Raw genomic sequence first — 15000 nt, 5'->3', positions numbered from 1 at the left:
ATCTTTGGAATATTTCATTTCGAAATCTCAGCTCTTTTTGCATCGTCCTTAAAAACCCCTGAGTATTTACTTTTTACATTTTTTACGTTCACGATCCAACCCCACCCCCATCCCCATCCTCATCTCCTAACAACCATATCTTTTACTCTTACGGTAAACTCCATTCGGTATTTTGAATATTAAAGGAATTCCAATAGGATTCGACGAGATAATCCGAATAAATTATTTTTTTTTTTTGTTCTTCTTCTTCTTCTTTTTTTTTTTATTCTTGTCAAATAAAATATTTAAATAGATAGATACATCTATAATTATTCTCTTTTCTTTTCCTTTTCTTTTCTTTTCATTTTTCTTCTTTTTTTTTTTTTTTTTTTTGTTTGTTTTATTTTTTTCTGTTTTGTTCCTTCCTTTTCGCTATGTTAATAAAAGAGAACTTAATTCGAATTCCACGATCAATATAACTACTATCAAAGTTACTTTCTCTCTCTCTCTCTCTCTCTCTTCCGTAAAGAGATTAACTCGAATGTCGAATTCGATTTTTTATTTATATTTTTTTTTGTTTTGTTTTGTTTTGTTTTGTTTTTTCTTTTTTCCTCTGAGAATACGATTTAACGAGACGACGATCTCATGACGATGGATGGATAAGAGTTGAGTCACGATTAGAGGTTGAAAATTAGAACGATAGTCTCCGCGCGTGCACTCGTTTCCTCGTCTTTTTTTTTTTTGTTTTTTGTTTTTCCTTCTCCTTTACTTTTCTTTTCCTTCTTTTTTTTTTTTTTTTTTTACCCTTTTTAAAAGCACTTTAAAGTTTATTCGTACCGCGCCGAGGAGTAGAGTTATAAAAGAGAGTTTTAAAGTTTACATTAAATTACACGGCAACTTTTAGCACTATATTCGAATTATAATAATGTAGTTGGATCTCAAAGAAATCGGATTTCGATTTTGGATCGAATTTAAGGTTGCCGTCTAAGCTGTCATCACTTTTTTTTTCTTTTTTTTTTTTTTTTTTTTTTTTAAGATCCTCCATTTCCTTCATCGTTATCTATAAAGGTATTTATTAATTATCGTTATATCGTTTAATACTTATCGTTTCTGTACGTTATGTACGTTTAAACTATACGTAATCGTAAAGATGTTTTTTTAAAATTAAAAATTATTCATTTTAACACCGACACATATAACATTCATGCACTCAAGCGTGTTTCTGGATCCCTCGATCTGACGTAAATTGACATGTGGGATTTTTTTTGTAGTAAAGAAAAGAGAAAAGAAGAAGAAGAAAAAAAAAAAAGAAAAAGAGAAATGAATTCTCGTAAAAAAAAATCGATTTTTATTTCGAAGGTTGATGCGCGTCCACGGGTGACACCGAACTCGAGTGCGGGAGAGTCCAACAGACATGAATATAACTTTGGCGACGGAGATACCCAGCAACGACTACAACGTTAGCAACGGTCTTGACTGCGGCGGGGAGCCATATCAGTATGGGATATTGGAAAGAGTTGGGATAGTGATTGTAGCGATCATCCTGAGTCTCGTTACGGTGATCGGCAACATTATGGTTATGATATCATTTAAGATCGACAAGCAATTACAAACTATCTCGAATTACTTTCTATTCAGTCTCGCGGTAGCCGATTTCGCGATAGGTCTGATATCTATGCCATTATTCACGGTATATACTGTGTTAGGTTATTGGCCATTGGGCCCGTATGTTTGCGACACGTGGCTCGCCCTCGATTATCTCGCGAGCAACGCGTCGGTTCTAAATCTTTTAATAATCAGTTTCGATAGATATTTCTCGGTAACGAGACCGCTCACATACAGGGCAAGAAGGACGACTGTAAAGGCTGCCATTATGATAGGTGAGTTTTCTATTTTCTTTCCCTTTCTTCTTTCTTCTTTTCTTTCTTTTTTTCCGAACGATATACCTCTATTATCAAAATTCATTATAAATTTAATAAAATTGTTAATTCGCATTTAGAAGCGTTAAATAATTTCATTAATCAACGTACGTATCTCACGACTGTAAAATGAAGTTTAACAGAATTGTCTTAAGTTGGGAAACTTATCGTGAAAAGATTATTCAAAAATATATTGTTTTCTTTTTATTTTTTTTTTTTTTTTTATTTTTTTTTTTCTTTTTTTTTTTTTTTAACATTTGCATTTTGTTTGTCTTATCGAATGAATCTTAAATTTGAGAATAAATGTTCTCTCTCTCTCTATCTCTCTCTCTCTCTCTCTCTCTCTCTCTCTCTCTCTTTCTCTCTATCTCTTTTTTATTTATTTATTTAGTTCCCTCTTGTTCTCTTAACTCTTATATTTTTATATAGTTGATCCATTAATATCTTTCTGGCCAAGTTGTAACGTAATAATAATTTTAAGATTTTTAAAGTAACTTCGTCGTAATAAAAGTTTCGGTAAACGCTGTACCGAACAACAAAGTATGATACGTTTATTGTTCTTGAAAAAGAGAAATAAAAAAGAAGGAAAAAAATCTCACGAGTTTCTTTTTTTTTTTCTTTTTTTTTTTCTTTTTTTTTTTTTTATGTATATTAAAAATCGAAAAATGACGAGATTGATCTCGCTAAACTATTACAGCTCGACGATGACGTGCGATTTTTTGACATTTTTTTTCTTTTTGTTTTTGTTTTTTTGTCTTTTTTTACACGTCACTTACACATACGTTATATTGTACTAGTACTAAAAGTTAACGAACTTAATCGGATTCAACATTGATTGCGTATGAATGATTCTTTTTTTTTCTTTTTTTTTTTTTTTAAATCCTCACGACGTTCAATATTCTTTCGATTCGTTTTTATCAACCACAGGCCTAAATCGATGAACAAAAAGGTAATGTTTGCCGATAGAATTTGATTCGTCGATACCGATTTTCCTCGATTTGGTTAATAAAATTATTCGGACAAAAAAAAAAAAAATATATATATATATATATACACATACATGTACATATATACATATCTTCAATTCATCTTCGATAGTTTTCCTCATTTTCGATTAATTAAGATTTCAAAATGAATTTGTTCGGTTAAGAGGTTAATCCCATCCGAACAACCCGTCCGTTTAATCGGTAATCCTCTTCCTGCAGACCTGTTGAGAAGAGGCCACCATGAAATTTCGTTTCAGTGATTCTCGAAAATTTCAACGTCTTTCGTTTCCTCCCATGAAGGCAGGAAGTCACTTCAGTGGAACTAATTACACGATCTCTCTCTCTCTCTCTCTCTCTCTCTCTCTCTCTCTTTCTCTAGCTCTATGTTTCTTCTTTTTTTTTTCTTTTTTCTTATTCGTTCCTGAACGGAATATTTAGTTGACTCGCTCCTTCACATCCGTATCGTTGATATTATGAAGAAGTTATGAAGAAAAAAAAAAGGAAGAAGAAAAAAGAGAAGAAGAAAAAGATAGAAAATAAGAAGGAAAAAAAAAAGGAAGAAAAAACAGAATCGTCGAGAACGCTAATTTTCTCGTATTAGCAGAAACCTCTCTCTCTCTCTCTCTCTCTCTCCCTCTCTCTCCCTCGTTTCTCTTTCTCTCTCTCTTTCCATCTCGCCGTAGTTACCCCCGTTTCGAAACGTTGAAAACGAACGGAATGAAACTGTTACGTTAAAAAACAGTTTCTCCGGTAAACGAAAGTCGACATCTCGCGTTAACGCGGAAACACATTTTATACGATATTTTATATACATACATACATACATACATAGATACATACATACATATTTACATATATACATACATATGTAGACCTTAATACGGTCCCGTTCGAGAATGGAAGATCTTTCTCGATTTAGGAAAGATTTTATCCACGTTCGGGAGGAAAAATTTTTCTTCTCTCCTTTAATTTCTACTTTTTCCTCTTTTTCTTCTTCTTATTCTTTTTCTTCTTCTTCTTCTTCTTCTTCTTCTTCTTCTTCTTCTTTTTCCTTTCCTTTTTCTATTTTCTTTTTCTTTTTTTGCTTTTTGGTTTCTTTTCTTTTTAATCGTTTCGTTATAACTGTTATGAATGATCATAAAGGGAAACAAATTAAAAAAAAAAAAAAAGAAAAAAAAAAGAAAAAAAAAGAACAGAAAAATGAGTTAACAAAAATTCATTATCTCCTGAGAGATGTGCGTATAAATATAATATAATAAATAATAATTCGTAATTGAGATTCGTTCGATAAAATATATCTCGAAATAAAATGGGAAAAAGAAAAGGAAAGAAGGACAAAAGAAAAAGAGGGAAGATCAAATCGCGAGACGTTTGAAAAAAAAAAAAAAAGAAACAAGAAAAAGATGGAAAGAAAATAATCTAAGAGAAAAAATTCATTCATATTCGTAGAACGAGAAGAAGGAAAAAGTTTCTTATCTATCGTAGTTATAAAATAAAGAAATGTCTTTCGAATTGAATTCTTTCTCTCTCTCTCTCTCTCTCTCTCTCTCTCTCTCTCTCTCTCTCTCTCTCTCTCTTTCCTTCTCTTTTTCTCTTTCTCTTTGCATGTTTAGGATGCGCGTGGGGTATCTCGTTACTTCTTTGGCCGCCTTGGATTTACGCTTGGCCTTACATCGAAGGCCAAAGAACTGTGCCAATCAATGCCTGCTATATTCAGTTCATCGAAACGAATCATTACATCACAGTCGGCACCGCGATAGCCGCATTCTATGTGCCAGTAACCGTAATGATTATACTTTATTGGCGAATATGGAAGGAAACGGAAAAACGACAAAGGGATCTGCCGAATCTACAAGCCGGAAAACAGGATGCAAGCAAACGCAGTAACTCCAGGTTGTTGTGGCACTTCTCCTTCTTAGAATTAATTGAAAAGTTAATTACGCATGCATTTAATATTTAAAACGTAACAAGCTTTTTAACGGTACGTTAGCTACATATCCGTTAGTTGAAGAAATTCAAGGGGAAAAAAAAAAAAAGAAAAAAAAAAAAGAAAAGAATTATTTCCTCCCCCCACCCCCACCCACCCCCCATCAACTCACCCCGCCCCACTCTACTCATATCGATTCTGCATGGTGTAAGAACGAATAGAGAATTTTTTACTCGTTTCGAGATTCCTTTTCTTTTTCTTTTTCTTTTCTTTTCTTTGTTTCTTCTTTCTTACGATCTCTTATCTCCACTCGATTATGTCTCGTTATCATTATCCTCGTACGTAAGTATCACGAATGATCGTGATTTTTGTGTTTGTTCTTTTTTTCTATTCTTTTTCTTCTTTTTGTTTTTGTTCTTTTTTTTTGTGAAAGAAGAAAAAAAAAAGAAAAGAATAGAAAATCTTGAAACGTATTATCGATCCATCCATCTTTTTCCGATCCATTTGATATTATCGATTGTAATGACAAAATTTATACGCAATTACGTCGGGAGATGTAATTTCATTCGTACCATGATAATTATAATATATTATAAATGTATTATATAATTCTTTTGTTATACACTGTTATTATATTGAAAAATTATCGTATTACTTTGTAGCAAGGGGTCATTAAAAATGTCTATTTTAAGGTATGTTAAATCGAACTATATAAGTTTTAAAAAAAATCTGCGTAGTGACGAGGCCTTAGATATGGACGATTGCAAGAGACCTCGAAGTGAGTCTAGTATAGGTGCTGATGACGTACACGCTCAACATCTCGCTGCTTCTTACATCGAGAAACATTATCCTGAATACGCTGGTGTAAGCATACACTTTCTCTCTCTCTCTCTCTCTCTCTCTCTCTCTCTCTCTCTCTCTCTCTCTCTCTCTCTCTCTCTCTTTCTCTATCTCTATCTCTCTTTCTCTCTTGATGTTCTTCTTCTCTCTGTTACGATAAATTATAATAAAAGAAAGGATTTTATAATTATAACGTTAAAATAGATCTGTAATAATTGAAATAATGAATTAACATATATTTCAGTATGTCGGTATAGTTTAATAGGTGAAAGAAAAAAAACAAAGAAAGATTATCTTTTTACGTACCAAAGTATCCTAATTTATTGCAATTCTTTACAAATAAATTAGATCAATGGCTCTGGTTGATTTTATTTTTCTTTGCTTTTTCACATTTTTTTTCCATTTTTGTTCTTTTCTTTTTTTCTTTTTCTTTTTCTTTACCAAACACTCCTTTATTAATGGATAGTAATAAAATCATGGCGATTAAATAACGAAAAGTTATAATAGTAATTTAGTCATATCGTAAATTTGTCGAATAGTATAGTCATAGTAAAGTATCGCGCGCATGGTGTGTCCTATGTGCACTAGGAGAGTTGCACAGGCGCACACTATAATGACCGGCCCCACCCAGAAAAAAGATTTCTAAATTAGAGGAGCACGTTCCTACTACATATATATATATATATATATATATATATATATATATATGTATGTATGTATATATGTATGTATGTATATATGTATGTATGTATATCTATGTGAATTATATAGTTGAATGATGAGCGGAATTGTATCGTTGAGTTTCCCGTTTGAATGAGAAGAAAATTTGAGAAAATGCATTTTAATACCGTTGCAATTCTTTAATATTGACGAACGCAACGAGGACATTCTCGTGAGATAGCTCAAAGCTTCAGTTCCCGGAGAGAGTGACCCGATTGTGTGAACTCCATGTCTATCACGGTTCAAATCCTATTAAGGACCACGCCGGGAACTCTGTTACAACGATCTCGGAATTAACGTCATCTCGGCTATTATGATGCATTGTTATAGTCAATTCCCTTCGGATTTTCTCGATAAAAATAATCTATTTTTGATCTCGCCAAGACGACCGACTTACTTTTTTTTTTTTTTTTTTTTTTTTTTTTTTTTAGAACGACCGACTTTCCTTTGCTTAATCTCTTTCTCTCTTTGTCTCTCTTGTCATAAAATCTTCCCAAAAATTTGCCCAAAGAAGGCTCGTAGCATGACATAATAGAAACATTTTCGTTATATCATTTAAATCGATATTAATTAATTATCAATTAATTGTTAACACGAATATTATCGTCATATCGATATATCGTTTGTTTGTTGAAATCTAACGAGATATCCATTTTAAATAACCTTTTCGTTCGCTTACTCGCAAGTTATCTTTCGTTTTATTCCTTTTTTATCCCGTATACATTTATTCCATTGCCATTAACTTCTTTGCCTTTTTTTTCTTCTCAAGGGGAGAAAAAGGAGGAGGTTCATTTAAAAGTATCATTAAAAGTTTATCTACGATTATTCTAATACTCTTTTTCAATCGAACGTCTAGAATATATATATATATATATATATGTATATCTGCATTATTAGAGATCACAAATAAATTATGGTAATTAATTTCTATGAATGGAATGAACGATTTAAATAATAATTAATGATTTATAATAAAATATCGTTCGTTTGTTCAGAAGCACAGGCCGTTTTCGTGGACGTGGCTAAAACTATGGTGCATCGCGTGGTGGCACAGTGGTCGCGAAGACGAAGAGGATGACGAGGAAGTTTGTGGACCGGAAAGCAGTCGTACAGTTCATGGTTACGAGGACACACTTACGCCATTGTCCGCGGAAACACCATTGACAAGCACGGTCTCGAGATGTGATTCCCTCAGTGCCATGCATTCGACGGCATTGACCATCGAAAGGACGATTGGCACTGGAGAACACGTAGAATCAAAAAAGCCTGCTCGATCTGGCGAACTCTCTACGAAAAGCATCTCTAGCGACTCCGTACGTCGTTCTAATATCACCCTCGTTTCATTTCTTTTTTTCTCCTTTCACAAAAATTAGAATCCATAAGGATCTAAAATTTGACGCAAGGATCTTTTTTGATAATTTTTTGCTTTCATTTTCTTTTGTTTCTTTGTTGTTGTTTTTTTTTCTTTTTTTTTTTTTAGTCTTTTTTCTTCTTTTTCTTCTTCTTCTTCTTCGTCTTCTTCTTTTTTGAATTTAATTTAATTTTATTTCCAATGACATAACCGCGTAAAATCTGTCAATAAGATTCTATCAATGTTTAATCAGATCATTTTACGATTAAAGATATGATTATGACGTAGGGTAATAATTTTTAGATTGGATTAAATATTCGTTGATATAGGAACGATCGTAAAATAGTTTTGAAGTTGAATCGTGATTTACTCTTTATACGATTTTTGCACAATGTAAATAAATGCGCGAATCGAATCAGTGCCAATATCGTATAGCAAAAAAAAATTTTATTCCATTTGAATTATACGAAGGAACGTTACGGAACGATCGTCCTTTTATTTACGACATTTTTATTTGTTTGTTTGTTTGTTTGTTTGTTTGTTTGTTTGTTTGTTTGTTTATTTGTTTATTCGTTTGTTTTTTCTTTCTTTCTTTCTTTGTATCTTTCTTTCTTTCTTTCACAGATACACGTACTCGAGTAAATAAGTAAGTACTTGAGTTACACTGAATACCGAGGAAAAAGATAAAACAAAATCAAATTTATCGGCTCCGTACCAATATACCTTTTTCACTGTACGTTTTGCTCAAGCATCGATCTGTTAATCTGTCCGGCTGTAAATCTAATCGACGTATAAATTTATTAGACTATTAACGGTCTATTAAACGGCGATTCGTCCGTTGACGAATATGTTGACCGACGAATCTGTTTACTTAGACGACTATCGATCCAACGGATTATTAACTTCTCGTTCGTAGCTTAATTTAAGTGCTAAAACAAGTGCTCGCTACATCGGTTCCCTTCCTTGTAATATTGGATATTTGCAATCGACGCGACCAAGGTACTCTCGAGTTTCCGATAAAAATATTTAAGTTAATAACGATCGATCAGCATCCTTACCGTTCTAATAAATTTTTCTTCCTGACTTTCCTTCGAGTCTCTTTTTTTTTTTTTTCTTCTTTTCCCCATCTTTAAAACGAGACATTGCCGAGAAATAAATTCTAAGATAAAACTTGTCGTTATTTCATTTCCATTATTTTCGTATTTTCGATACTGTTCCCATAATATTAATTTTAATTCATAAAAACAAATGGATTTTAATTTCTTTACAAAGGGTATACGTCAATAAAGTAATCATCTAATAAATTTAAATCTATTATCCATTTAAAATAAAAGATCACAGATAAATAGAGCAATGATATAATAACATTTTCTAATATAAATTTTTCTCTCGCGAATTTTCTCGATGGTGAAAAAAATAAATATAATAATAATAATAATAATAATAATAATAATAATAATAATAATAATAATAATAATAATAATTTTTAATTAAGAATTAATAGGATGTTAGATATACAATGACATAAAAATGTATTTAAAGCAAATAATAAAAACTAATTAATTATTGTTTTATATTTACCATCGCAGGTCTACACGATCGTGATAAATCTTCCAACGAGGGAGAGCAACGGTGGCAGCAAGTACAGCGAAGTACGGCCAAGTATAAAAATGTATCACGAGGATGCGGTGACCTTTCAGTTACACAGTACGATAGAAGACGAGGAGACTTTAGCAAGTCCGTCATCTATGATCAGGCGACCTTCACAAATGCCAGATATAAGGATACCATTGAACGCAAAGAATATACCGAAGACATTACCTAGTAGCAAAGGTATACTTAACAAGGATAAACCTAATCAAAAGAAGAAGAAGAAGATACAGGAAAAGAAGGCTGATAGTAAAGCAGCTAAAACATTATCTGCTATTTTATTGGCGTTCATCATAACATGGACACCATATAACATTCTCGTTCTCCTTAAATCTATCACCGCCTGCACCTGGTACATACCCCAGCAATTGTGGGACTTTGTCTATTACCTTTGCTACATCAACAGTACTGTGAATCCAATGTGTTATGCTCTGTGCAATGCGGCCTTCAGAAGGACCTATATGAGAATCCTTGAGTGCAAGTGGCACAGTAGAAACAGAACCGCGGTCGATAGAGGATGATGTCAGTAAATACGAGTGCTTCGATAAAACAAAACGAACAAAAGAAAAAAAAAAAAAAGAAAAAAATGAGAGAGATAGAGAGAAGAAAGGGGAAAAAGAAAACCCGCTACCCATCCCTATAACACCCTAAGTACTTCTTCTCTCTCAAAACCCATTGTCCTTAATATCCACTCCGACACTTATTTCCTTTCGCCGACAAAGGGAAAAAGAGTTTACATCGAAGCCTCGTACCGTTCTCTTATTACTTTTAACCCTTCGCAATCCACACCCAATCCCTTCGATCCCCATAACCTACCTCTTCTTTCCCACTCCCCGCTACCACCACCCCCCCTCCCTTTGTACCCCAAAATAACCAGTCCGCGAATCTTCTTTTTTCTAATCGTGTTGTTTCTCTTCGAGCGCACGAATCGAACGAGGAAATCGAGCTGCTTACTGTTGTTGCTTTTGCTGCTGTTGCCATTGCAGCAGCTGTAATTGCTACTTTTGCCCCTGCTATTCAATCTTTCGGAGTCCTAATGGATATTTAACAATTGTAAAACTTGAAGAATGTAGGAAAGGAACGAAAGAGGAAAACAAAGAGTAAAAAAAAAGGAAAAAGAAAAAGGAAAAAGTAAACAAGTAAAATAGAGGAAGAAGAAGAAATCGTATAATACGACGAGATATATTCATCAAACTTTTCAATTTTTTCTTTTAAACGAAGAACGATCGAACTTTAGAAAATATGAAAATTTATTAAATGTAAAAACTCATTTCGTTCCTTTTTCATCGTTATGCATCTATCTATTCATCTATCTCTATTTATTAATTCTTAATGGACTCCTAAGAGAAAAATTTGAGAATAACGAGGAAAAATTAATTGAGGCAATCAATACGCAGCACGATTTCCGAGTTTTGAAAGTAACGCTAATCGTGGATACTGCCATATGGACATAAACGTGTTTTATTAGTACCTCCTTGTCCTTGTGCAAGGTATTCGGATTATTAAACGTAAACACACATACACACACACACACACACATGTACACGTACACTTACATACACACACACGCGTACATTAACAAGGAGACACGTGTAATTAATACAAATTAATCCACGTACGGATTAACGCAAAAACGTTCAGAGACACAACCACGTGAAATGTAACACACTTATACATAAGTAATATACAAACATACATACATACATACATATACATACATACAGGTACTGATTTCATTAAATCAGTCCGAAACATCCCGCAAATCTTAGCCGGTTTTTCTTTACAAATCAAGAAGAAGAAAAAATTTAAAAAAAAGATAGGTATATATATATATATTTAAGAAAAAAAAAAAGGTGATCCTCATTCAAGGATTTTGTTTCTGGAAATTCTAAAGATTATAAAAATCTTGGAGACCGGCACGGACGAGCGGGTGAAACGCTAAGTCGCACAAAAAAAAGTATTTAAGTCTCGAAGAAAATTATATACATAAATATAATATATGAAAACGATATACCGTAGTCCGAGCGATAAAACGAAGTAGAAGAACGAAGATAAAAAAAAAAATTGGGATGTTCTTCTCCTTCGGTCTGTCGGGTTGATAGGGGGCGGGACGTGGCGGGGCAGAGGGTGAAGGGGTAGGGGAGGAAAGAAAAGAAAAAGATGAAAAAAGACACGAAGAAATAAAGCAAAATATACATAGAGAAGAGTGTGAATGAGTGAGAGAGAGAGAGAGAGAGAGAGAGAGGGAGAGGGAGATAAGATGAATCGAGTATTAACACGAAACCGCCACTCATCGATGTACATTTTAAAAATATAGTAATTGAAATATAAAACATACGACGTACACGTACATCCATACATACATGCATACATACATACATATATATATACATACATACATACATACATACATACATACATCATGCATACATACATGAGTACATACGTACATACAAACAAGCACGCACATACATAGAGAGAGTGTACACAGAAACCAAAAGAAAAAAAGAAAAAAAAAACTAAGAAAAAAAAATCATTGTAAATGAATGTTTTAAATGTAATAACGTGATGAAAGGAGACGATGCGGATGAGAGAGAGAGAGAGAGAGAGAGAGAGAGAGAGAGAGAGAGTGCGCAAACGACAAATGTTTTAAGTAGTTTAGGATAGCGAGAAAAAGTACGCGCTAAATCGAATTCTTCCGTACTGAATGACATTCTAATTATACGTGCCAAACAAAGCTTTAAAAGATATTGATGAAGAGAAAAAAAAATAAAAAAAAGTAAAAAAGAAGAAGAAGAAGAAGAAGTGGGAAAACCAAAAAAAGAAAAAGAAAAGAAAAAAAGGATAAAGAAAAAAAAAACGCGAAGGAACAAAAACAAAAAACAAGGACGAAGATGTAAAAGAGAAAGAAACGAAGAGGCCGACGAGATTGATAATCGTTATAGAAAAATTTCGAAGAGTATAAGGGATGAAACAAAAAAAAAAAGAAAGAAGAGGGAATAAAATTAAAAATAAAAATAAAATAATAATAATAATAATAAAATAATAATAATAATAATAATAATAATAATAATAATAATAATAATAATAATAATAATAATGTATAGGTATTTATCGAAAGAAAAATACTGTGAAGTTTCGGAGGGGATAAAGGCGGGAAGGGGAGTGCGGCAATATAGCTAAAAAGCATTGTATTAACAAATGACACATACACGCACACACACACACACATACATACATACATACATACACGCACATGCACACGCATACATACAAATAAACATGCAAACGATTATAAATAACAATTTACGAGCTCGTAAACGAATCAAAGTCGGACGTAATGCATAAATACATACGTGCATACATACATACATACATACATACATACGTACGTACATACATACATATATACATACATACATACATACATACATACATACATACATACATACATACATACATACATACATACATAGGTACATACATATGTGTATATGTGTATGTACGGCTGTACGTTTATTACATGAGCGTGAGATGTACCTTTCGTACCGATTTTCGATATCCTGAAGCACAAAAAAAAACATTTTCTTTATATATATATATATGTATATATATATATATATATATATATATATATATATGTATGTGTGTGTGTGTGTTTGTCTGGATGTATATATATATATATATATGTATATATATATATGTATATATATATATATGTATATATATATATATGTATATATATATATATATATATATAAAAGAAAAAACGAGTTCTCTTCCTAAATCAAACGTCTATGTGAAATTAAAAAGTTTCGTCTTTAGGTCGTATCGATGGTTCAGAATTAATGTGCTCATGTATAATAATCAGATCGATACCAAATCAATACTATTGATATCAGTAATCGAATAATAATATCTATATCATGAGAATTAAAAAATATTGACACCCATTTGATACTACTATGAAAATGAAAAAAAAAGAAAAATCGATAATTGTATTTTATCTCTTATCATTAGACAATCAATCGTTTGAGAAATCATTCTTCGTTTATTTCTTGATCGATCGATATATCATTAAAGATATCAAACAGATATTGTCATTCGTTGCCAAATACTTTTTTTAATTTCATATCGATTGAATGAATATATATCAGTATAGAAAATTGTTATCAATCAATTGAAATTTTAATAATTATTTATTGATACTATCCATTGAATACACTGATATTACTCTGGTATCATTGTATTGATCGAATCACTATCAATAATATCGATTTGTATCGATTAATGATCATTATATATGAGACGACTAACGGAATCATAGAATTCTCGTTGATGATATCTATTAGTCTATAGTTTTTTTAATAAACGAAACGCGCCATTAACAAACTAACCATATATATATATATATATATATATATATATATATATGTATGTATATATATGCAACGTCTAAACAGTACCGTCGGTCCTTTTTGCACAAATAGTTGTAGCTGGATTGAGAAGATTCTCGTACTATTTTTTAATGTTAGAAGAATTATCTACGAATGATCCACATGAAAGATCGATTTGATAGACGTAACCCCTTTGAAAGAAATAAATGTGAATGGAAAAGAAAAGGGAAAAGAAAAAAAAAAAAAAAGAAAGAAAGAAAGAACAAAAAAAGATAACGAAGAAAGAAAGAAGACTCTATTAAAAGAAGTGAACGGTGAATAATGGGCGTTAAGAATTTTTACAACAAAAATATCTTTATAACTCGTAATACTTAAATCTACCCTATAAACTTTTAGGGCTCATTGGTTAATAATTGCGAGATATTTCAAACGAAAGAAAACAAAACAACAAAACAAAGATATTTCTTTTTTGCGATACAATTTTAAAACTGTTTTATCGACGAAAGAAGAAATAGAACAAGAAAAAAAAGAAAAAAAAAAAAAACAGAAAAAAAGAAACAAGAAAAGAAAACAGAAAAAAAGAAAAAATGAAAGTAATGAGAAAAGGAAAAACGATTACTGGGCGAATTTCATTGATAAATCATTTGCGTGAATATTCTTATCTTCCATTTAAGGACACGATATTATCAATTATACCGACATTGTCACAAAATTTCAATGGATATATTTCATCGGGTGCAAACGAAATCCGATCTTTTAAATCGATCTTTTTAAACCTTGTTAAATGCTCCTTTAAAAACCGTGAAACATTATGGGAGAAAGTTAATTGAAATGATCGATACGAAAGGACCATTTTGCGATTAAAATCGCGTGTGTATAGAGAAGCATATTATAGGGTGAAATGAAATAAGAAGAAGCGAGTGCGCGCCGCGTTCTCAAATTCACGCGATACACACGCACACGTGCACAAAATAATAATGATAATAATAATAATAATAATAATAATAATAATAATAATAATAATAATAATAATAATAATAATAAAAGTAAAAGAAAACCAAAAAAAGAAAAAAAAGAAAAGGAAGAAAGAAAAAGGGCAAAACGTATTGAATTTGACAATTACTAATTAACATCACAATAAGTAATCAAACGACTTTATAAATGATTATGATTAAAGAAATAATCAAATGAATGATTTACTATTAAGATTATCCTTTATCGTTATACTTTT

At 31.8% G+C, this 15000-nt stretch overlaps 1 protein-coding gene across 16 annotated transcripts in view; it reads left to right on the top strand.

Moving 5' to 3' along the window:
* Positions 1–11459, top strand: part of mAChR-A (muscarinic Acetylcholine Receptor, A-type) — a 37659-nt gene extending 26200 nt beyond the window's left edge. For 13 of the 16 annotated variants that reach the window (XM_085660005.1, XM_035876967.2, XM_085660011.1 and 10 more), the window contains 5 exons: positions 1339–1859; positions 4498–4780; positions 5549–5675; positions 7367–7684; positions 9312–11459. In XM_085660005.1, the coding sequence (XP_085516131.1) occupies positions 1394–1859; positions 4498–4780; positions 5549–5675; positions 7367–7684; positions 9312–9893 (1776 nt within the window). In that variant the 5' untranslated portion in view covers positions 1339–1393 and the 3' untranslated portion in view covers positions 9894–11459. The remainder of the gene's footprint in view (positions 1–1338; positions 1860–4497; positions 4781–5548; positions 5676–7366; positions 7685–9311) is intronic. The other 3 variants (XM_085660017.1, XM_085660016.1, XM_035876968.2) reach the window with 3 other exon arrangements.
* Positions 11460–15000: the final 3541 nt, after the last annotated feature.

Source organism: Vespa mandarinia, chromosome 10 (assembly GCF_050613455.1).
Source record: "Vespa mandarinia isolate Hongniang chromosome 10, ASM5061345v1, whole genome shotgun sequence".
In the NCBI taxonomy this organism is placed as follows: Eukaryota; Metazoa; Arthropoda; class Insecta; order Hymenoptera; family Vespidae; genus Vespa; species Vespa mandarinia.
The sequence above is the reverse complement of the archived record's forward strand: the minus strand, read 5'-3'. Positions and strand labels throughout refer to the sequence as shown.